General features: G+C 65.8%; 2 protein-coding genes across 3 annotated transcripts in view; both read right to left on the bottom strand.

The window, feature by feature from the left end:
* Positions 1 to 67: 67 nt before the first annotated feature.
* NXPH4 (neurexophilin 4) lies at positions 68 to 9,072 on the bottom strand. Its single transcript, XM_049115713.1, has 2 exons — positions 8,878 to 9,072; positions 68 to 1,596 (listed from the first exon to the last, which is right to left on the bottom strand). The coding sequence occupies exons 1-2, from the start codon at positions 8,932 to 8,934 to the stop codon at positions 745 to 747; spliced, it is 909 nt and encodes a 302-aa protein (XP_048971670.1). The 5' UTR covers positions 8,935 to 9,072; the 3' UTR covers positions 68 to 744.
* Positions 9,073 to 12,993: 3,921 nt separating this feature from the next.
* LRP1 (LDL receptor related protein 1) overlaps positions 12,994 to 17,761 on the bottom strand; it is an 80,699-nt gene continuing 75,931 nt past the window's right edge. For both annotated transcript variants that reach the window (XM_049115711.1, XM_049115712.1), the window contains 13 exons: positions 17,501 to 17,679; positions 16,876 to 16,982; positions 16,512 to 16,628; positions 15,837 to 16,013; positions 15,582 to 15,722; positions 15,297 to 15,470; positions 14,861 to 15,022; positions 14,290 to 14,464; positions 14,099 to 14,200; positions 13,881 to 13,945; positions 13,687 to 13,777; positions 13,441 to 13,585; positions 12,994 to 13,275 (listed from right to left, as the gene is read on the bottom strand). In XM_049115711.1, coding sequence (XP_048971668.1) covers positions 13,135 to 13,275; positions 13,441 to 13,585; positions 13,687 to 13,777; positions 13,881 to 13,945; positions 14,099 to 14,200; positions 14,290 to 14,464; positions 14,861 to 15,022; positions 15,297 to 15,470; positions 15,582 to 15,722; positions 15,837 to 16,013; positions 16,512 to 16,628; positions 16,876 to 16,982; positions 17,501 to 17,679 — 1,776 coding nt within the window. In that variant the 3' untranslated portion in view covers positions 12,994 to 13,134. The remainder of the gene's footprint in view (positions 13,276 to 13,440; positions 13,586 to 13,686; positions 13,778 to 13,880; positions 13,946 to 14,098; positions 14,201 to 14,289; positions 14,465 to 14,860; positions 15,023 to 15,296; positions 15,471 to 15,581; positions 15,723 to 15,836; positions 16,014 to 16,511; positions 16,629 to 16,875; positions 16,983 to 17,500; positions 17,680 to 17,761) is intronic.

The following is a 17,761-nucleotide window of genomic DNA, read 5'->3' as shown; positions in this document are numbered from 1 at the left end:
TCTGCCACCTAACCCCGCCCCCCCCACACCCCCGTCCCTACAAAGGTCTCTCACGTAGACACGTATTGGATTTCACTTTATTTTGTTCCCTTTCCCGTCTGTTTTGGCGTAGAAAAAATATCACCAAGAGGAAGCAGCCGGAAAGGGGCGTGGGGGGGGGGGCAGGACTGCAGGAAGGGGGGATAGGGGGCGGGCAGAGGACCCTAGAGCTCTGCTCCCGCCACCCTAATTAGGGTTTGGGGCGAGGCAGACAGGCATACCGCAGGCGGAAGGGGCTGGGGACAGGCCGCAATTATAGGCCTAAGAGTCTTCAGGTGGGGTCAGGGTGGCACGGGAGGACGAGCGCCTGGGGGTCAGAAAGGGTTCGAGGAGGGTGTCAGGCCAGGCAGCATCAAGGGAGCGGACAAAGGGAACTTCCAGCCCAGCGCCTGGGGCAGGAGGGGACCCAAAGCATACGCCGGGGACGCTGGGACCGCCCCAAGCCCCGCCCACTCTAGGCCTGCGCGCCCGCCTCTCACTTGGGGGGGCCTCGCGGGGGTACCTCTCCCCCGCCGCGCCCCCGCCTCGCGGGCGCTCCCCATTAGGGAAAGGGGGGACCGACGCCGGCTGACGGTCCCTGGAGGGCTGTTCCCGTCGCCCTCGGAAGGGAGGGGGTGGGCGCGGCCACGGGAGCTGCGGGCACAGGGAGGGGCCCCACGTGGGGACGAGGCGGGAAGCTTAGGGCCCAGGCGAGGGCGCGGCGCGCTACCCGAAGTAGGGGTGCTCGCTCTGGAAGTTATAGTCTGGGCACACCTTCTGCACCAGTTTGTAGTCAAAGCTGAGGAAGGAGACGAAGATGCAGATGACTTTGAAGGGCTTGGCGCAGAGCCAGGCGGCCTGGCTCTGCGTGTGCTCGGTGAAGCACACCTGCGAGGGGTCGTACAGGCACGGGCGGTGCTTGCGCGCGCGGTTGGTCTTCTCATACTCCACGTGGCAGTTGAAGGCGCGGGACTCCTTGGCCGCCGGCACTCCCAGCGCGCCCCCGAAGGGGCCGGCCAGCGCGCCCCCCAGCGCCCCCCCCAGCCCGGGCCCCGCGGCCGCGATCCCCAGCGGGGGCCCCAGCCCGGGGAGCACCCCGCCCAGGGCCAGCGTAGACTGCAGCGGGTGGGGCGCGGGCCCCGGGAGCCAGACGCCACCGAACTCGACGCGCTTGGAGGGCGGCACGATGCTGACGCTGAGGTTGCCCAGGCTGGACGAGTTGTGGCGGAAGTACACGCTGAAGGTGCCGTTCACGTGGTCCACGATCTTGCCGGTCACCAGCAGCGAGAACTTGAGGGTGTGCACCCGGAAGTAGAAGTCCCCCCAGCCGAAGATCTTCTTGGCGCGGGCGGCCTTGACCGACGGCTTCCTCTTGGTGCGCGCCGCGGGCAGCGCCCCCGCCCGGGCCGGCGCCCCGGTGTGATTAGCCGGCCAGGCCCAGCTCCAGGCGCGCGCGGCGCCCAGGCCGTGCGCCGCCCTGGGGCCCGGGAGCGGTTGGCCAGGGGCGCCCCCTCCGGCCGCGGGGCGCAGCTCCACGTACTGCGGCCTCCCGGACTCGGGGATCTGGGCACTGACGACCTGGGGACCAAGAAAGAGAGACGCTGGGGTGTCCTTGCCCCCGCCCCGGGCTGTCCGGGCCCCCCGCCCCCCGCCCCCGGCGCCGGGAGCCCGAAGGGAATGGGCAGTGGGTCGGAGCGCGGACTGGCGCGGGCCTGCAGCCTTCTCGGCTCTGTGCTCTTGGCCAAGTCACTGGCCCGTACTCAGCTTCTCCACCTGTCAAGTGACACCGAGAAGCCCTGTGTTCTCAGACCACTCCGATGAGAGCTGAGAAAGCCACGCAAAGCCTGCGCGCATGTGAGGAGGGAGAGGCGCCCGGGACCGTCTCCCCCCTGGCCTGGAGCCCGGTTGGTTCCGAGGGATGGTGGACCAGGGGGAGCTGGGCGCGGGGAGCCAGCCGTCAGCACCGGCGACACCCAGCGTGGAGGAGTGAAGCCCTCCCGACACCCCTGCGGAGGCTAAAGCCCCAGCCAGGCCTGGGCCTCCGCTGCCCTGTGGGGAGGGACCCGGGAAGGGGCCAGGCGGGCACCCCTCTCGGCCCCCAGCACCCTGCCTGTGGGGGGCCGGAGGGCCGCCCCTGGCCGCCCTCCGCGTGCTGCTGGTCTCAGGTGGCCACCGATCTGGGAGACAGCGCGGGCGCGAGTACAAGATGGATCGAGAGGCGGGAGCGGCAGGGCCAGGCCCGGGCCATCAATTATCTGGGGCGGGTGGGGCGGGGTGGGGGGTGGCCGGGAGTGGAGGAGACGGGTGAGTGCCAGGGAAGAAATATGGAGATGGCGCTCCCGCGAGGGAGCGGGAGTCAGAGGAGCCGTGAGTGTCAGAGTGTGTCAGTCAGGCTGTTGGCTGCGGCTGTTAAGTGTGGCCCTTACCGCGTAGGTTCAGTTGCGGGGAGGGAGCACTGTGCACGGAGGCCTGGGTGGTTGTGTGTGTGTCTGTGTACCTGGAGTAATGGTGTATGTGGGAGCCTGTGTGCGTGTGCACGCTTACCATGCGTCTCAGTCTATGGTTATGGCTGTGCGTGTCGGCCTGGAGTGGCTGTGCAGGGTGTGTGTGTGTGTGTGTGTGTGTATTAGTCTGAGGAGCCTCTGTGTGTGTGTGGGTCTGCTTGTGGGGCTGAGTGTCTGTTGTGTCCGCCTGCGATGGCTGTGTGTATATGCCTGGGTTGTAGACGGGCCTGGGTTGGCTGTGTGTGTCTGTGTGTTGATCCGAGTGAGGCTGTGTATCAGTTTGTGGTGGTTGTGACTGTGTGACTGGTGTCGTCGTATGCCTAGGTGGCTGTGTCTGGTTCTCTGGAGGTGTTACTTTTCCTGTGTGAGCTCTTGTCATCCGCTGTCCATGTGTCAGGCTCTCCCACAAGGGTGTGTGTGTCAGTATAGCCACAAGGATAGAATGAGTACAGCCTGTCCCCCGGGGTGCATATGCGGGAGTTGTATATGAATGGTCCCTGGGGGGTTCCGCAGCGGCCTGCAGGCCGAGCTTGGGGGGGGGGGTGCGTAGAGAGGCCTGGCAGCATGGGTGCCCCCTCTGTTTGCACACGACCTGTGTACACACCGAGCGCGAGGCCACAAGGGACAGGAATGCCAGAGTCAAGCTGCTAGGCTAGAACCTCCACCGCCTGGTCCCCATCCCCGCAGCACTGCGATCCCGGGTTATTAATGCCGCCGCACCCGCTCGTCATACATATTTATCGCCCCCCTCATCCCCCTCCCGTCCATCCCTCCCTCCTCCCAGCTCAGGTGAGGGGGGCGGGGGCGGCGAGAGTGATTGACTCAGACAGACAGGCTGCAGCTGGCAGCTAACTCCAGAGGGTGGGCTTGAGAGGGACGGTGGGGAGGGTCCCAGGCCACCTGGGGGGGGGACGCAGAGGGGGAGGGGGGCCTGGCAGGCCTCGGAGGAGGTGGGCTTGGAGAGGGCACTGGAGGAGGGCGTGCAAGAAGCTTCCAGGGAAAGTCAAGAAAGGGGAGTCATTTGAACTCTGACTCCTAATCTCACCCTTCTGGGGCCAGCACTGCCTTCCAGGGGCGTCCATCAGCCCCCAAGCACCTGCTCTTATGACCACGATGCCTCTGAGACCCCCTCCCAGTACACCCCGGCAGGGCCGGTTGCCCTGCACCCAGCCCAGGGCTTGGTCCAGTGACTCCTCTCAGGCAGGGGCTGGGAGAGGGAAGGAGGTTTGGCTCGTGGTGAGGGGTGCTGGGTGCCCCACTGCCGCCCCCCCCATCCCAGACAAATTGCTGTCTTCGCTTCTCCGATCCTGGCAAATCCCTGGGCTTTGGGCGCCCGCACCCCCCACCAGCTGCAGGAGACTGCCAAGATAAAAGGGAAGAGTTGGGGGGGGGCGGCCAAAGCGACCTTGGGGGGAGCTTGGACAGGGAGGGGTGAGAGTCTGTGAGGAAACGAGCCGAGAAATGGGAACATGGAATAAAATAAAATCAAAATCCTCCCTCTGGCTTCCTCGCTTGCACGCGCACTCTCCCTCTCTCGCGCTCCCTTTCACTGTTTTCCCATCTCTCTGCGACTCCTCTCAGTCCCTCACTGTGTCTCGAATTTTCTCCTTCTGTGATTGTTTTGCTCCCTGTTTCTGTCTGTCTCTCTTGGTTCTTTCCCTCTATCCTTCAGGCCGACGTCTCCATCTGTGGGTGGGGTGGGAATGAGGGAAAAGAGGGTGATGGAGGAACCCCCCTACCCCAGATCCACGGTGCTGTCCCTCACCCTCCGGACCGAGAGTGGGAGCAGGGTGTTGTCCGAGGAGGGGTCCCTCTCACTCCAGAGCTGGTTTAATTAAGCTAATTGGGCGCGGTGACATTTGCCGAGGGGAGAGGCTAGTCTGGCAGTCGGCTCAGGGGGCGGAGGTGCTTGGAGGCAGGCGGGGGTGGGGGCGGGGGTGGGGGGTGCTCCTCCCCAGGCGCCTCGGGCCCAGGCGGGAGGGAGCCCAGCCAGGAGCGCTGTGCCCCCGAGGCAGTGAGCCCACGCAATGGAGGGGAGTTGAGGCTGCCTCTTGCTGCTGAACAAACTCCACTGTGTGTGCGGGGAGGGGGGTGGGTTCGGATGGGACCGCGGGGAAAGGGGGAGGTTCGGGCTGTCGGCCCCCCAGCCGCATTGCAGGGTGCACCTCCCCGGGCCTCCAGACCGGTCCCTGGCTTCTCTCCGGCTGCCTGGGTCAGGCGGGGCCGCTGGGGGAAGGGAACGGCACCCCGCCCGGGAGGGAACGGAGCTCCAGGCCTGGGCCCGGGGAGGGCAGGGGCCGGCGTATTAGGCCCTGGCACCTAGGGCCTGGGGGGGGGCACCCAGACAGGGCGGGGAACCGGGCACAGGCATGGGGTAAGGGCAGATCGGGGGTGGGTGGAGAGGACGGGCCGGGGTGCGGGCTGGGACGGAGGCGGAGGGGCCTGAGGCCTGGACTGCAGACGCAGGTCAATGGTGCAGAGAGAAGCCGGCATCGGGGAAGGCCCGGGAACAGGGCCCAGGAGGGGCTCCTCCCGAGGCCGGCGCTGGGCGGACGGGATGTCGGCGGGGCCGGCGCTGGGGGCCGAGAGGGCAGGGCTGGTGGGTGAGGGACGGGCCCTGGGGGGCCGGGCGGGGCGGAGATCGGGGTCGGAAGTGGGAGACGAGGAGGGGGAGCGGCCGGGGGCGGGAACAGACGTGGGGGAGGGGGCGTGGATCCCGGGCAGGAACCCGGCCGCCAGGGCTGCGGCCCGGGAGACGGGGTGGCAGCTGCGAGCCCGCGGGCGGCGGGGGAGCGGGCGGGGAGATGGGAGACGGGCCGAGGCCGGAGCCGAGGCCAGGTACGGGGACGAGTCGGAGCACGAGGCCGGGCCGGACGCGCGGCGGGAGGGGGCCGGCAGGTGGCGGCGAGGACGCCTCCCTCCAGACCCCCGCATAGCGCGAGGGGGCGGGGCCGCCGGCGGGGCGGGCTCTGCCCTTGGGCCGGGCACCCCTCCCCCGGCCCGCCTCCCGCCTGCTCGAGGCCTGCAGCGCAGGGCTCACCGTTATCTGAATTTTGATTTTATTTTATTTTATTTTATTTCCCTGCTTCCCAGAGCCGGCGCGGTCCCCCCGGGAACGGCCGCCCCCCGCCCCTCCGCCCCGCGCCTCACTTTATTATTGCAATAAATGTGCCTATAAAGGCGCGGGCTCCGGGGCGCGGTGGGGGGGCGGGAGCCGCGGAGCGGGGATGTAATTTCCCGAAGCCGGAGCCGGAGGGGGAGTGGGCGGGGTGGGGGTGGAGGAGGGGCGGGGAGGGAGAGGGGAGACTCGCCAATTTCTAGCGCTGGCTGCTCCCCGTTCCCACCCCGCACCCCGCGACTCCCCACCGCGCCCAGTGTGCTGGAGGCCCGGGACCCCTACCCATGACCCTGCCCTCTCTCGGTTACCCGGTCCCCTTCCTGGACCCCGCCCATGTGGAGTTGCAGGGCTCTGTTCAAAGTTCCCCATCTCCTTGACAATGACTTCATCCCTGAGCCCTGGGATGCCCCCTCCACTTACCTGGGTGATCTCGCCCCTTCCCAATGACCCCGCCTCTGACCCCAGTGACCCTCCCTTACGTTGTTGCTGTCTCCCAATGACCTCACCTCTTCCCAGTCCTGGGTCTCCAATTCCTCCCCCCACCGAACCCCATGACCCTCTAAATCCTTTCCGCTGGGTACCTCTCTCATACATACAGGCTCTGGCCCAAGGGAGCCGGCCCAGCGCCCCCCCTTCTCCTGAGCCCCCGGCCCAGCTGCAGCCCCTGACTGCCCCCAAATCCCCGCCAAGGCTCTGGACCCTAGCCCAGGCTGCACGTGCCTAAGTGGCCCAAGCAGAGATTAGCTGGGGGGCTGGAGAGGGGTATGAGGCAGGAGAGGGTGGCTAGTTGCAGGTCTGAGGCCCGCCAGCTCCAGGAGGCTGCTTAGGCCTAATCCTTCCCTGAGGCAGGATGGAGCTGGAAGGTCCCACAGGGCCCCGCCCCTGCCCTCCCCCAGCTAATTAGTAATTAGTGATTAGTGATTAGTGACTATTGATCGCCTGCTGCTTCTCCCAGTAGGCAGCTCCTTCGGCAAGGGGTGGGGAAGACGGAGACAGAGACAGGGAGAGGAAGTCAGAGACCTTATCAGAAAGATCCTGAAGAAGGTCTGCCCATGAGGCCACAGCCCCAGGGGCAGCCAGTCCAGGCCCAGGAGGAGGGGCAAGTGGGGGAGGGCAGGGTGTGTGTGGGGAGGCAGGGCTGTTAGCCTCAGACAATTAGGGTTTTCCAAAGAGCTCCCTTGTCCACTGTCCCCGACCAGCCTCCTACCGAGTCAGCACACTCCCAGCCCTGGCACTGAGACGGCCCTGAGTGCACACACACAGAAGCCACTTCAGATACATGAACACATCCTGAGACTCACAAGCCCATACTGACAGTCAGAGGCACTCAAAACCACAGTGCACAGACACTCACAAATGCCAGAGACATACCTACAGGCAACACAGGCACCCCAGCACCCAGACGCCCCTGGAGACCTCCTGTGGGATATGCACAGGCACACTGTACTCACAAGTGCGCATAGGCACACAGAGATAGGCATTTGGACGCAGAGACACTTCCCTGCACATGCTCTGCCATGCAATTACACATATTTACACACCTTACCACAGTCCTTACACTGATGCTCCCCTCACACAAGCTGGACTAAATGGTAGATACACTCTTCCCCCACTGACTCCATCCAACACGGAGGCGCACAGCTGCAGCTCACACACACTCAGATAGGTCCCCATTGCTCACATCCTCCCGCTTACTCTCCTTCAAGTCTCCACCAGATGTTTCATTCCCCTTCAGGGGGCAAAGGAAATTAAACCAGATCTGTCCACAGGGGAGTTTATTTGATGGGGAGAGTGAAGAAGAGAGTGGGGAGGAAATGTAAAGGAGGGGCAAGGCAGTAGCATCCTTACCTCCGCCCCCCAGGCCTTCACAAACACAGATGGGTCGTAGGGCCCAGCACCCCCCCCCCCCCCGCAGTACCCTAAGAGCAGAGCTGAGCAGCAAGTCCAAATGGAGCTCCTGCCCTGGGAACAGTTTTCATGGAGGGGGCCCCTCTGCCCCCATTCCAGCCCCTCAAGGTCACCCCAGGCGTGTTTGGGAGAATCAGGGAGCTCAATCACCAGCTTCACGAGGGCAGTCCCTACCCCGCTGGAGTTGCTGAGTTCGATTTGGCTGAGCAGGTGGGGTCCCAGTGTTGGCAGGGGAAGGTGGGGGGCCTACACCCCTTCCAGCTTCTGCAGGGGCTAGGGGCTGGGGGGCAGCGAGTAGGGGTTTGGGAAGCTACCCGCCTGCCTCCAAGCTAGGTAGGTCACAGTTAGGGTGCAGGAAATGGAAAAGTCACTGGCAAGGAGGCAATGAAAGGAGACAGGGTCCAGGGCCTAGGCCCCCATTGTGGGACACACAGCAGGGCACAGATAGCTGCACTGTGAAGCAGGCGCTTGCACTCGCCCCTTCAAAGGCACCACCACACACCTTGTAGCTTACACATGCACCCCGGACCTCAGCACTGGATGCACAAGCCTGGGGGCCCCGGACACACGCATGCACGCTGGTGCACACGCTGACCCCCGCTCCACCCCAGCACATCTGAGCACACCGTGTTCCGGAGTTGAAGCCTCCAAGTTGGGAGGGAGGCAGATGAAATCTGGGCCTCCTGTGCCTCGGTCCTCGCCCCAGCGCCTCGGGGAAGAGGCAGCCCTGGGAGGGGGGAGCAAGGAGAGCACAGGGAGAGAGACTCCCCTTCCAGACAGCCCCCCCCCATCTGCTGGGCGCGAGAGGGGTGTGTCTGGGAGGTCTGTGCAGGGTAGGTGTCTCCGCGGGAAATGTGATGGGAGATGTAGCCAAGTTCGGCCGTGTCTGTGCGCGCGTGTGCGGGTCGTGTGTGCTCGGCACAGGGCGCCCCCGTGGCATTGTGACAAGTGCAGAGAAGAGAACCGGGCGGGCGGTGGAGAGGTGGAAGGACAGACCGCCAGGAAGGGAGCGAGGTTGGCGCCGGAGACGGCGAGGCTGACACCCCGCTGGCTTGTCTGTCTGTCTCGCACTCCCGCTCAGTCTGGCGCACTCGCGGGTCGGCTCCGTCCCCTCCCCCGCCGAGCCCGGAGCCAGATCCGAGTCGGGGCTCCACGCCGCCCCCCCCCCCCGGGCCTCCACCAACTTGGGCTGGGAGAGCGCGCGTCCCGGGCCGGGGCGTCTGTCCGTCCACGTCCCCCCGCCGCGCAAAGTTGGGACGCCCGGCGCCCCCGCACTCTGGGACCTCGGCGTCCCGGACCCCGCTCCCGCTCCGGCCCGCGTGCGCTTACCTTCCTCAGGAGCCACGGACCCAGGAGCAGGAGAAGCCATTCCGGGAGCGGCCGCATCTTCCCGGCGGCGCGGGGCGGGGGACGGGTCCGGGGGCCGGAGCCGGGCCTGGGGCGAGGCCCGGGGCGCGCCGAGGGGCGGCTGCCGGCGCGGCGGGAGCGGGCGGCGCGGCCCGCGGACTGAGCGGGAGGCGCGGAGCCGGCGCTGGGGGCGGGGCGCGGGCGGGGGAGAAAGTTGGGTCGGACTCGGGCGGGCGGGGGCGGGGCTCCGCGTCGCTCCAATCCTGGCCGCGCCCCGCGCGCCCCCTCCCGCCCGGCCGGGGGCACCGAAGGTGACTTTCACCCCGACACGCCCCGGCCACGCCCCCGGCCCAGGTGCGGAGCGCGGGGTCGCGGGGCCTCGGGGTCGGGCCGGCGGGGCTCGGCGGTGCCCCGCCCAGAGCGGCCCGCGGCGCGGGGCTCCAGGCTCCGGGACCCCGTCCCCGCAGGGGTGCGCGGCGGCCCCTCAAGCCGGGGTCCCTGTGCCCGGCCCCTTGCAAGCCCCGGGCTGAGGCCGGGCGGGGCCTCGGGCGGCCACGGCCGCGCGGCGCTGACGGGGATGGATGGGCGCCCCGCGGCTCATTCGGCCCGGAGATGAGAATCATTGATCACGGACGGAAACCCCATCACGTCTGTCAATAGGGCTGACAAACGGCGCCCGCCGCCCCCGCCCCCAGGGCACCCCGCGGGCTCCGGACCCCTCCGCGCCACCGGCCGCTCGCGCTTGCCCCCGCCCCCGCCGCTGACCCCCGCGGGGGGCGGGAAGTCCCCCAGCGCCGCCCGCCCGGTCTCCGTCCCTGCCTTTTCACTGTCCCGTCTTTCACCCTCAGCTCCCCTCGCCCTCGTCCCCTTCCTCCTCTGTCTCTGTCCTTGTCTCTGTCCCCAGCCTTGTCTCTGTCCCTATCCTCTTGGCTGTTTCCTCCTCGGCTCCCTCCTCCCCCTGGTCTCGCTCTCTTCCCTGCCCGGGAGGCTTCAGCTGTCAGCTGTTGCTATGCACTAGGCTGTGGCTGAGGTGGTGCTATGACCGGCACCTAGGCGGGGCGACGGGTCGGGGACAGAGCCAGGCACACCTCCTGACCCCAGTCCACCCCCCACCCCCCGCATGCACGAAGACGCGTTCACAGGGGCAGGCCCCGCCACAGAGGTGAGCACCCGGGCGGCATGCAGAGCGCGGCACACACATGCAGACAGGTGCACACCTACAGGCACACTGACACACGCAGATGGACACTCAGTCTGCACACAGAGAGACAAATGCACGCTCGCCCAAGGGACAAACACAGCCGGCCAGGTACTCAGACCCCAGGCGACCCCTTCCTCGCCTTGGCAGAGAGGCAAACATCCAAAGGCCGAGATGGACACGCACAGGTGTACGCGGGCACCGGGGTGCAAAGACCAGCCCAGCCACATACAAAGAGCTATTCGGATGCAAAGATGTGCTGGACACCAGAAAAGGATCAGTGATGCTGAAGAGATGAGGCGGACGCTGAGACACCCAGACAGACAGACAGAAGCAGGAGGTGGGACCCCGGGCGCAGAGGGGCAGAGAGGAGAGGCCAGGAGGGGCAGGAAGGGCCCACCCTGAGCCCAGGTGCCCGCCTGGGGCTGCTGTGACCTGGTGGCGTGGGCGGCGGCGGACACGCTGGGCCTGGGACCCGGGCAGCAGCTCATCACTAGGCCTGCATCTCCTGGGGCCCTGGGCCACCTCACCCCTTCTCCTTCTGCTAGTCGTAGGTCACTCCCTCGTGTGCCCAGCTACACGCGCACACCCCCTTCTGTCTCTGGGTCTCTGCCTCTGCCCTTGCATCTCTCCATCTCTGTCTCTCCCTCCGTCTGTACCAGCCTCTGCCCCGGGGCTTCTCTGCCTCTGTCCTAGGCCCCCCGCCCTTGCCAGGTGAGGAGTGGGGGCGGGACTGCCTCCCGGTGGGCCCTCCCCGGCCGTCCTGGCGGCGCGAGGGGACGCTGGCCGGAGGGCCGTGCGTTCCAGGCCGCAGCTGGGGGCCCCTCGCGCTCTGCCCGGGATCTTGAGGCGACAGGCAGAGAATCAGTGGCTCCCCGGGGGCGCCAGATGCACGGCTGGCAGGGGGAGGGAGCGAGGGGGTGGGGCTGGGGGGGAGCGGGCGGGCGCCGGGGAGGGAGGGGAGCGGGGCGCAGGGTGGGGGCGGGGGCGGGGGTGTGGCTGAGGAGCCCGGGGGGAGGCGGTGGCGGCCGGGCAGGGGGCGCCTGCAGGTGCATAATTAGCGTCGGGGAGGGGCCGTGCTGGGCTCGGGGTGAGCGGCGCGCAGGCCTTCGCCCGCCACCTGGCGGACAGATGCGGCCACAAACCTCGCTAGGCAACCGGAGGCCTCTTTTTGGGGGGCGGGGACTCCACCGGGGCTCGGGGTGCCCCAGAGCCGGTGGAGGATCTCAGAACTGCCTTGGGGCTGAGGCTGGAGTTGGGCTCTCAGGGCTAAGAGGAAGGGGAGAGTTCCTGTTTCTAGAGGTGCTAGACCCGGAGCTTCCTCGGGGCAGGAATAAGCTGGGAGAGCGGCCACCCTCTGGCCATCCCTTGGGTGTGGGGCGGTTCTTCCAGGTGTGCAGGTGTCCCCACTGAGCTTACGCGTGCCAGTGAGGGCAGAGCGGCGCCCTAGCTCCCCCTGAGCCTTGGGCAGTGTAAGGCTGTGTGACGTTCTGCAAGAGGCTCCCCTCTCTGGGTGACCGTCGAGGTAGGCCTGGCACCCTTGGGTTGTGGCAGTCCCTTCCCGCCAGCCCCTGGGACGGCTCCGAGGGTTGGTGGCCGGTGGGGCCTGGCAAGCTGTCTTCCCCGCTCTCCCTCGGTGCAGGGCACCCGCGCCCCCCTGCCCTGAAGGTGGGGCTCTACTCTTGGCGTCCGATCAGCCTCCCCGAGGACGGCAGCCCCCCAAGAGCAGACTCGGGCAGAGGGCTGGTGGGAACGCGCTGCAGGTTAGAAACCCTTCACACCCCCAGTGTGCTCCGTGCTCTCGCTGGATTTCCTCACTGTGGGAGACGGGTTCTGGGCACGGCGGGTGGGTGTCGCCCAGCAAGTGACAGGCCAGAAACAGATTTCGGCCGGAGCGCCCTCCAGCCAGAGAATATGAGGTCCGGAAAGGTGAAGCTACCGGCTCAAGGTCACACTGGCAGGAGGCGCAGGTCTTCCCCATCATCACCACCCCCCCACCCCCACCCCCCACCCCCACTCCCGGCGCGGCCAGATGCACGGGGAGGGAGCTGCGGGGACGCCCCGACCACCAGGCTGGCCAGCCGCCTCGGCACAGGGCAGGCCTCCCTCTGGTGGCCGCCGCCGGCAGGCACAGCCCAGCGCCCAGACTCACACGCAGAGGTAGACACAGTGGCTTTTTTCTTTCTTTCTTTCTTTCTTTCTTTCTTTTTTTTCTTTTTTTACAATTTTATTTATAACAATATCTGTGTTATTTAGTTGTAAAGGAATTCAGCAAAAATTATTAAAACGTTCATGTCCCCAAAGCGGGGCTGCCCGCTTGCCCTTTCTGGGTGTGCCCCACCTTCTCCTCATCCCCGGGGGAGGGGGGGTGGCGGGGGAAGGGGGGACCGTTTACCAAAGAAAGTCTCCAGCCCTGGGGGCCCCGGTGGGGGCACTGGAGGGGGGGGGCGGGCCGGGAGGGGTACTGAGCATGGCCATCTCAGAGGTGCCCCAGACTGGGGGCTGGCACGAGAAATGGCCTCCCTCGAGAAGAACCAAAAAATTCCATCCTCTCCTTGCTACCTGAGCCAGAGCCAAGTCTTCCAGGCAGGGGCAGCAAGGGACTCTCCCTCCCCAGACTGAGCCCTCAGGGAGGCGGGAGGGGGGAGAGTGGGGCTGGGGCGGGACAGGGGAGAGCCTCGACCAAGGGTCTGGGGGGGAGGCAGCACCGCCAGCTCTCCCAGTGGGGGTGCATGTGGGTGGAAGGTGGGAGGCAGGTACCTGTGAGCCCCAGGAAAGCCCTGGGCCCTCCCTGCCCCCCTCCCTGAAGGCAGCATGAGGGGGTGCTGAGGAGCAGGCAGGAAGGAGGAGAACGGAAAGAGATAATACTGTGCTCGCTTGCTCACTTGCTCACTCACATATAAAAAGTAATTCCTTCATTTTTACATTTATACACCCCGGCGGGGCCGGGGAAGGGCTGGCTGGGCAGGAGGGGGGCTCATCGAAGGACTTCTCTGGCAGGGGGCAGGAGGCTCTCTGGGGTGAGTCCAGTGGTCAGGGCCCTATGCCAAGGGGTCCCCTATCTCGTCCTCGGGGCCCCGGCCCAGGAGTTCTCGCTTCTCGTCCGTGCTGGCCAGGGAGTGGCGGCTGCCGTGACCACCCATGTAGAGTGTGGCGTACACGGGGTTGGTGAAGTTGGTGGGCTGCAAGGTGACAGAGGGTTCAAGTGGGGCTCGGGGGATGGGGTCTGTGGCCCCGGTACCCTGCCCCCACCTCCATTCCGTCATCCAACTCAGTGCCCTTAGTCACCCTGCCCACAGCCTCTTGTCCCCACCCTGGCAGCCTCCTCCCCTGTCCTCCCGGCCCACCTTGTCAGGGTCCAGTGCAAAGTCAGCGTCCAGTAGGCCCCCCACATCATCAGGCTCCCCGCCTTCATACATCTTATAGGTGGGGTTCCCAATCTCCACATTCATGGCCCCATTGGTCATCCGCTGGTGCTGGAAGCCCTTAGCCCTGGGGGAAGCAGGATTATGAGGGCTCGGGGATCCTGGGGTGGGGCAGGGCTCAGGGGGGTAATATAATAGCCAGAATTCTCCAGACTCTGCACAACTCACCCTCGGACCCGCCGCTTGTACCAGAATACCACTCCAGCGACCAGCAGCAGCAGCAGCAGCAGCAGCAGAGGGATTAGGATGGAGGCCATATCTGGAGGGGGGAAACTGAGTCAGGGAGCTTCAGGGAAGCAGGAGGCCCGAATCCCCCTTCTCCAGGCCCCCAAGCCTCCGTCTCTCCAGCCCCTGCCACCTACGTCCAGGCTGCTGCTGGCTGACCACCTGCTCCTCGCACCGGGGCCCTGCCATGTGGGGTGGACACCTGTGGACAGGAGGGGCAGACCTAAGTAGGCATGACCTCCACAGCCACAGCTGCCAGGGCACGGGGAGGGGCCACAGGGTCCCGAGTGTCCCGCTCAGGTGTGGGGAGGGGCGGGGCTGAGCTAGCTCTCAGGAAGGCTCAGGTTCAACTCACTGGCACTCGGGCATCATTTTGCTGTTCATGGTGCAGGAGCCACCATTGCTGCAGTGGCCGACGCAGGTCAGGCAGCTGGGGGCCACCCGGCCGTCAGAGCAGCTGCAGGAAGGAGTGACAGGTTGGGTGGGCTGGGAAGGGGTGTCTGAGGTGCCCAGGAAGGGGCAGGCCAGGGGGCGGGCCCCACTCACTTGCAGGTGACGTCCCCACTCTGCTTGTTGACCACACAGGCTCCGTCGAGACAGCGGCTGCACTTGTTTACCTCACACCTTGGTCCCTCGAAGTAGGCGGTGCAGCGGCACTGCCGGGAGCCGTCGGCGGCCATGTGGCAGGTGCCAAAGTTCTCACAGTAGCCGGAGCACTGCCCTGTGGTCGGGTCGGAGAGGAGGTGCCTCAAGCGCCACCCTCACGAGGGCCCTGCACAGGTTGGGTGGGGGCTGGACACCTGAGGGGACCCCCCAGGTCTTTTAGGTGACTCCCACCTCTTCCTGAGCCTCCTATGGCCCCACCTGTCGCAGACTCAGAGCATGAGGACACCCCAAGCATCCTGACAGGGCACAGCTTTCCCTGGAATAATCCCGATGCCAGAAGGCTCACCACCTCGGGGGATGCGTGCAGATACCCCTATGGGGGTGCAACTTGAGGCTGCTTGAGTCGCGATTGGCCTCCCTCCCTAAAGTATGCCCCTGTGACCACCGGCTGAGGCGCTAGGTCCCCCGGTGCACCCGTCCCCTCCTCTGGGCCCAGGGATGGCTCACTCACGGTACTGGCAGCGGTCCCCCAGGAAGCCAGGTAGACATCGGCACTGGGGCTGGTTGCCCTGGTTGACGGTGCAGGTGCTGTTGTTGGCACAGTAGCCCGCACACACCTGCTGGGTGCATTTTGGGCCCGTGAAGCCCGTGGGGCACCGGCACGTGGGCATGCCTGGCGGGAGAGGATGTGTGAGCAGGGCGGTGGCCCCCGAGGCGCCGGGCCCGTGCGGGAGAGCAGGCCTAGGAGCGCCCAGGTGGACGGCGGCGGGCAGAGGGCCGGGCCCTGGGGCTACGGGCTGGAGTGGTGCAGGGAGGTGAATGAGGGGGGACGGGGGCTGAGGGTTCGCCTGATGTGGATGCTGGGCCCAGGGGTGGGGGGCTGACAGGTTGGGGCCCTGGGCTCAAGGAGCCGGAAGCAGTCTCGGCAGGAGAACGGATGGCCCTACCGGAGGGGGAGGCAGCGCAGGTGCCTCCATTGCGACAGTATTCCCAGCACTGGTCCAGCTCACACTTGTCGCCTGTGTACCGGGGCTGGCAGCGGCACTTGGGCTGCCTCCGCGCATTGAGGAAGCAGCTGCCACCATTGAAGCACTGCAGGTTACAGGTTCCGGGTCGAGGCGCTGCAGGAAGGACCATCAGGGCACAGAGCCAGGGAAGGGGGGGATTCAGGGGTCGCAGGGCAGGGGGTCCTGGGGCCAGGGAGTGGGGACATGGGAGGGGCACGAGCGTACCATCTGGTGGGGGCGTTGGCGAGGGCACAGCCACACAGGTGCCATTGTCCAGCCGCTTCCCGTTGGGACAGGTGCATACAGGCCCACTGGGGCTCAGCAGGCAGAGCCACTCACACTTCTTGCGGTCACAGGGGTTGGTCACTGCAGGTGTGGGCAGGGGTGGCAGGATGCTGAGCCTGTGGGCCCAGAGCCTCCCCCCACTCACCAGGACCTGCAGCTGGAGCCCGGACACTGCCCCCAGGATGCTACGCCTACCTTCGGGCTGCTTGTGTTGGTGGTACAGGACCACGTCAGAGGCGTGGCTCAGGCCCCCCGTCAGGTTGATCAGGGGGCTGTGTCCAAACTTATGGATCTTGAAAACACGATTATTAATGTAGGTGACGCCATAGATGTAATCCTCAAAGACATCGATGCTGAAGGGGTGACTTAGGCCTGGGGACAGAGGTAGACTCAGAGGGGACTCGGGCCCTGGTCACTCCCCAGGTCACTGGCTCCCGTGGCTCCCATGGCTCCCAGGCACCCCAAACTCAACACATCCCAAACAGAACTCCCCCCAACCCATTCCTCCTCCTGTGGCCACTATTGGCTAAAGGCCTCATCAGTCCTAGACTTCCGGGATCAGGACCGACTTCTGCTCCCTCTCCCCACATTTACTAAGCTCCTCCTCCGCCTCTGTTGCCTCCATGCAGCTTAATACTCATTGTAGAATGAGTGCATGGGCAAGCGAGCTGGAGGGTGCAGGGCTGGTACACAGGGAGTCCAGCAGGTGGGTGGCAGCGGGGGGCGGCCGCGGCTGGAAGGCACTGCAGGACGGACGGCTGGACACCAGAATGAGGAGGATGACCCAGGTGCTGGGTGAGGCCTTGGACTCAGTGGGGAGGACAAGAGGCCCAAGGGCAGGGCTGGTGGAGGCTGTTCGCCGATGCTGACCTCGTTTGCTGTCAGCGGCCACAATGGGGTCCGTGCCATTGAGCCGGATGCTGCCGATAACTGAGAGCTTGGCATCTGCCCAGTAGAGCCGTTCATTGTGATAATCCACAGCCAGGCCTGGGGGGAGGCAGAGAGCACTGTGAAGGCCCAGCCTTCCCCACCGTGGGCTTGAGGAAAAGCAGAACTGTCTCCATGCTTGGGCAGCTCTGTCCCGTTCCCACAACTGCTCCTCGTCACTTCTGGGAAAAGGCCCCACAACTCATTGTCCATCCCAGTCCAAGCGCCTTCTCCTCCTAGCTTTTATGGGACCTCAGGCCCAACAAGCACACTCCTCCTCCACCCCCTGCCCCCTACTGCCACAGACCTGTGGGCCACTGGATGTTGTCCTGCACCAGTGTCTCTCGAAGGGTCCCGTCCATTGCTGCTGTTTCAATTTTGGGGTGATTCCCCCAGTCTGACCAGTACATAGTGCTGGGGAAGGAGAAGTCAGTGTGGGTAGGACCCGAGGCTGCCAAAGGAGGCTGAGCAATGTGGGCCACCAGGTTATGGCCTGGGAACAGGACTGCTGGGTATTGGGAGGGGGGTGTTCTACTTCCTCCAGAGAAAACCAGGGGGGTCAGCTCTCTACCCAGGTTAAGGATCTTTTACCCTGAAACCACTATCTGCTAATCTGGGGTCATCAAAGTGGTCAGAGCTGCCCCCTGGAGCAAAGAAGCTGGAACCTGGCCCCACATGAGAGCCAGCCAAGTGGAAGTCAGGCCCCTCCCCGAGCAGGCCAACTGGGAGTTCCGGGCAAAGGCAGCACTGGGGAGGGGCGGCACTGGGGGCGGCTGAAGACCCAAGGCCAGAGGAGGACTCTAATCTCAAGATGGTCTGGAAGGGGAAGGATGTGCTTGGGGATGCTGGGTACCTGGCTTCCCGCCCCACCCCCACCATCCCAGGGGCTTCCTAGCACCACCCGGTGCCCCCCCCAGGGGTCCCTTGCACACCCCCTCAGCGGGTCCACCACAATGGCGTGGGGCTCGTCGATCATGCCCGAGATGAGTGTCTTGCGGTTCTCGCCCTTCATCTGTGCAACCTCAATCACATCTCGGCCCGAGTCAGTCCAGTACACGTTCCCAGCCACCCAGTCGACGGCGATACCCCTTGGCATCTTGAGTCCTGAAATCTGAATGGGGTAGTGGTGTTGACAATTTCAGGGCCTGCCACCTTCTGGCTTCCTGCTCCTTATCCCCACCACCACCTGTCAG

The sequence above is a fragment of the Canis lupus genome, chromosome 10, assembly GCF_003254725.2.
Source record: "Canis lupus dingo isolate Sandy chromosome 10, ASM325472v2, whole genome shotgun sequence".
Lineage (NCBI taxonomy): Eukaryota > Metazoa > Chordata > Mammalia > Carnivora > Canidae > Canis > Canis lupus.
The sequence above is the reverse complement of the archived record's forward strand: the minus strand, read 5'-3'. Positions and strand labels throughout refer to the sequence as shown.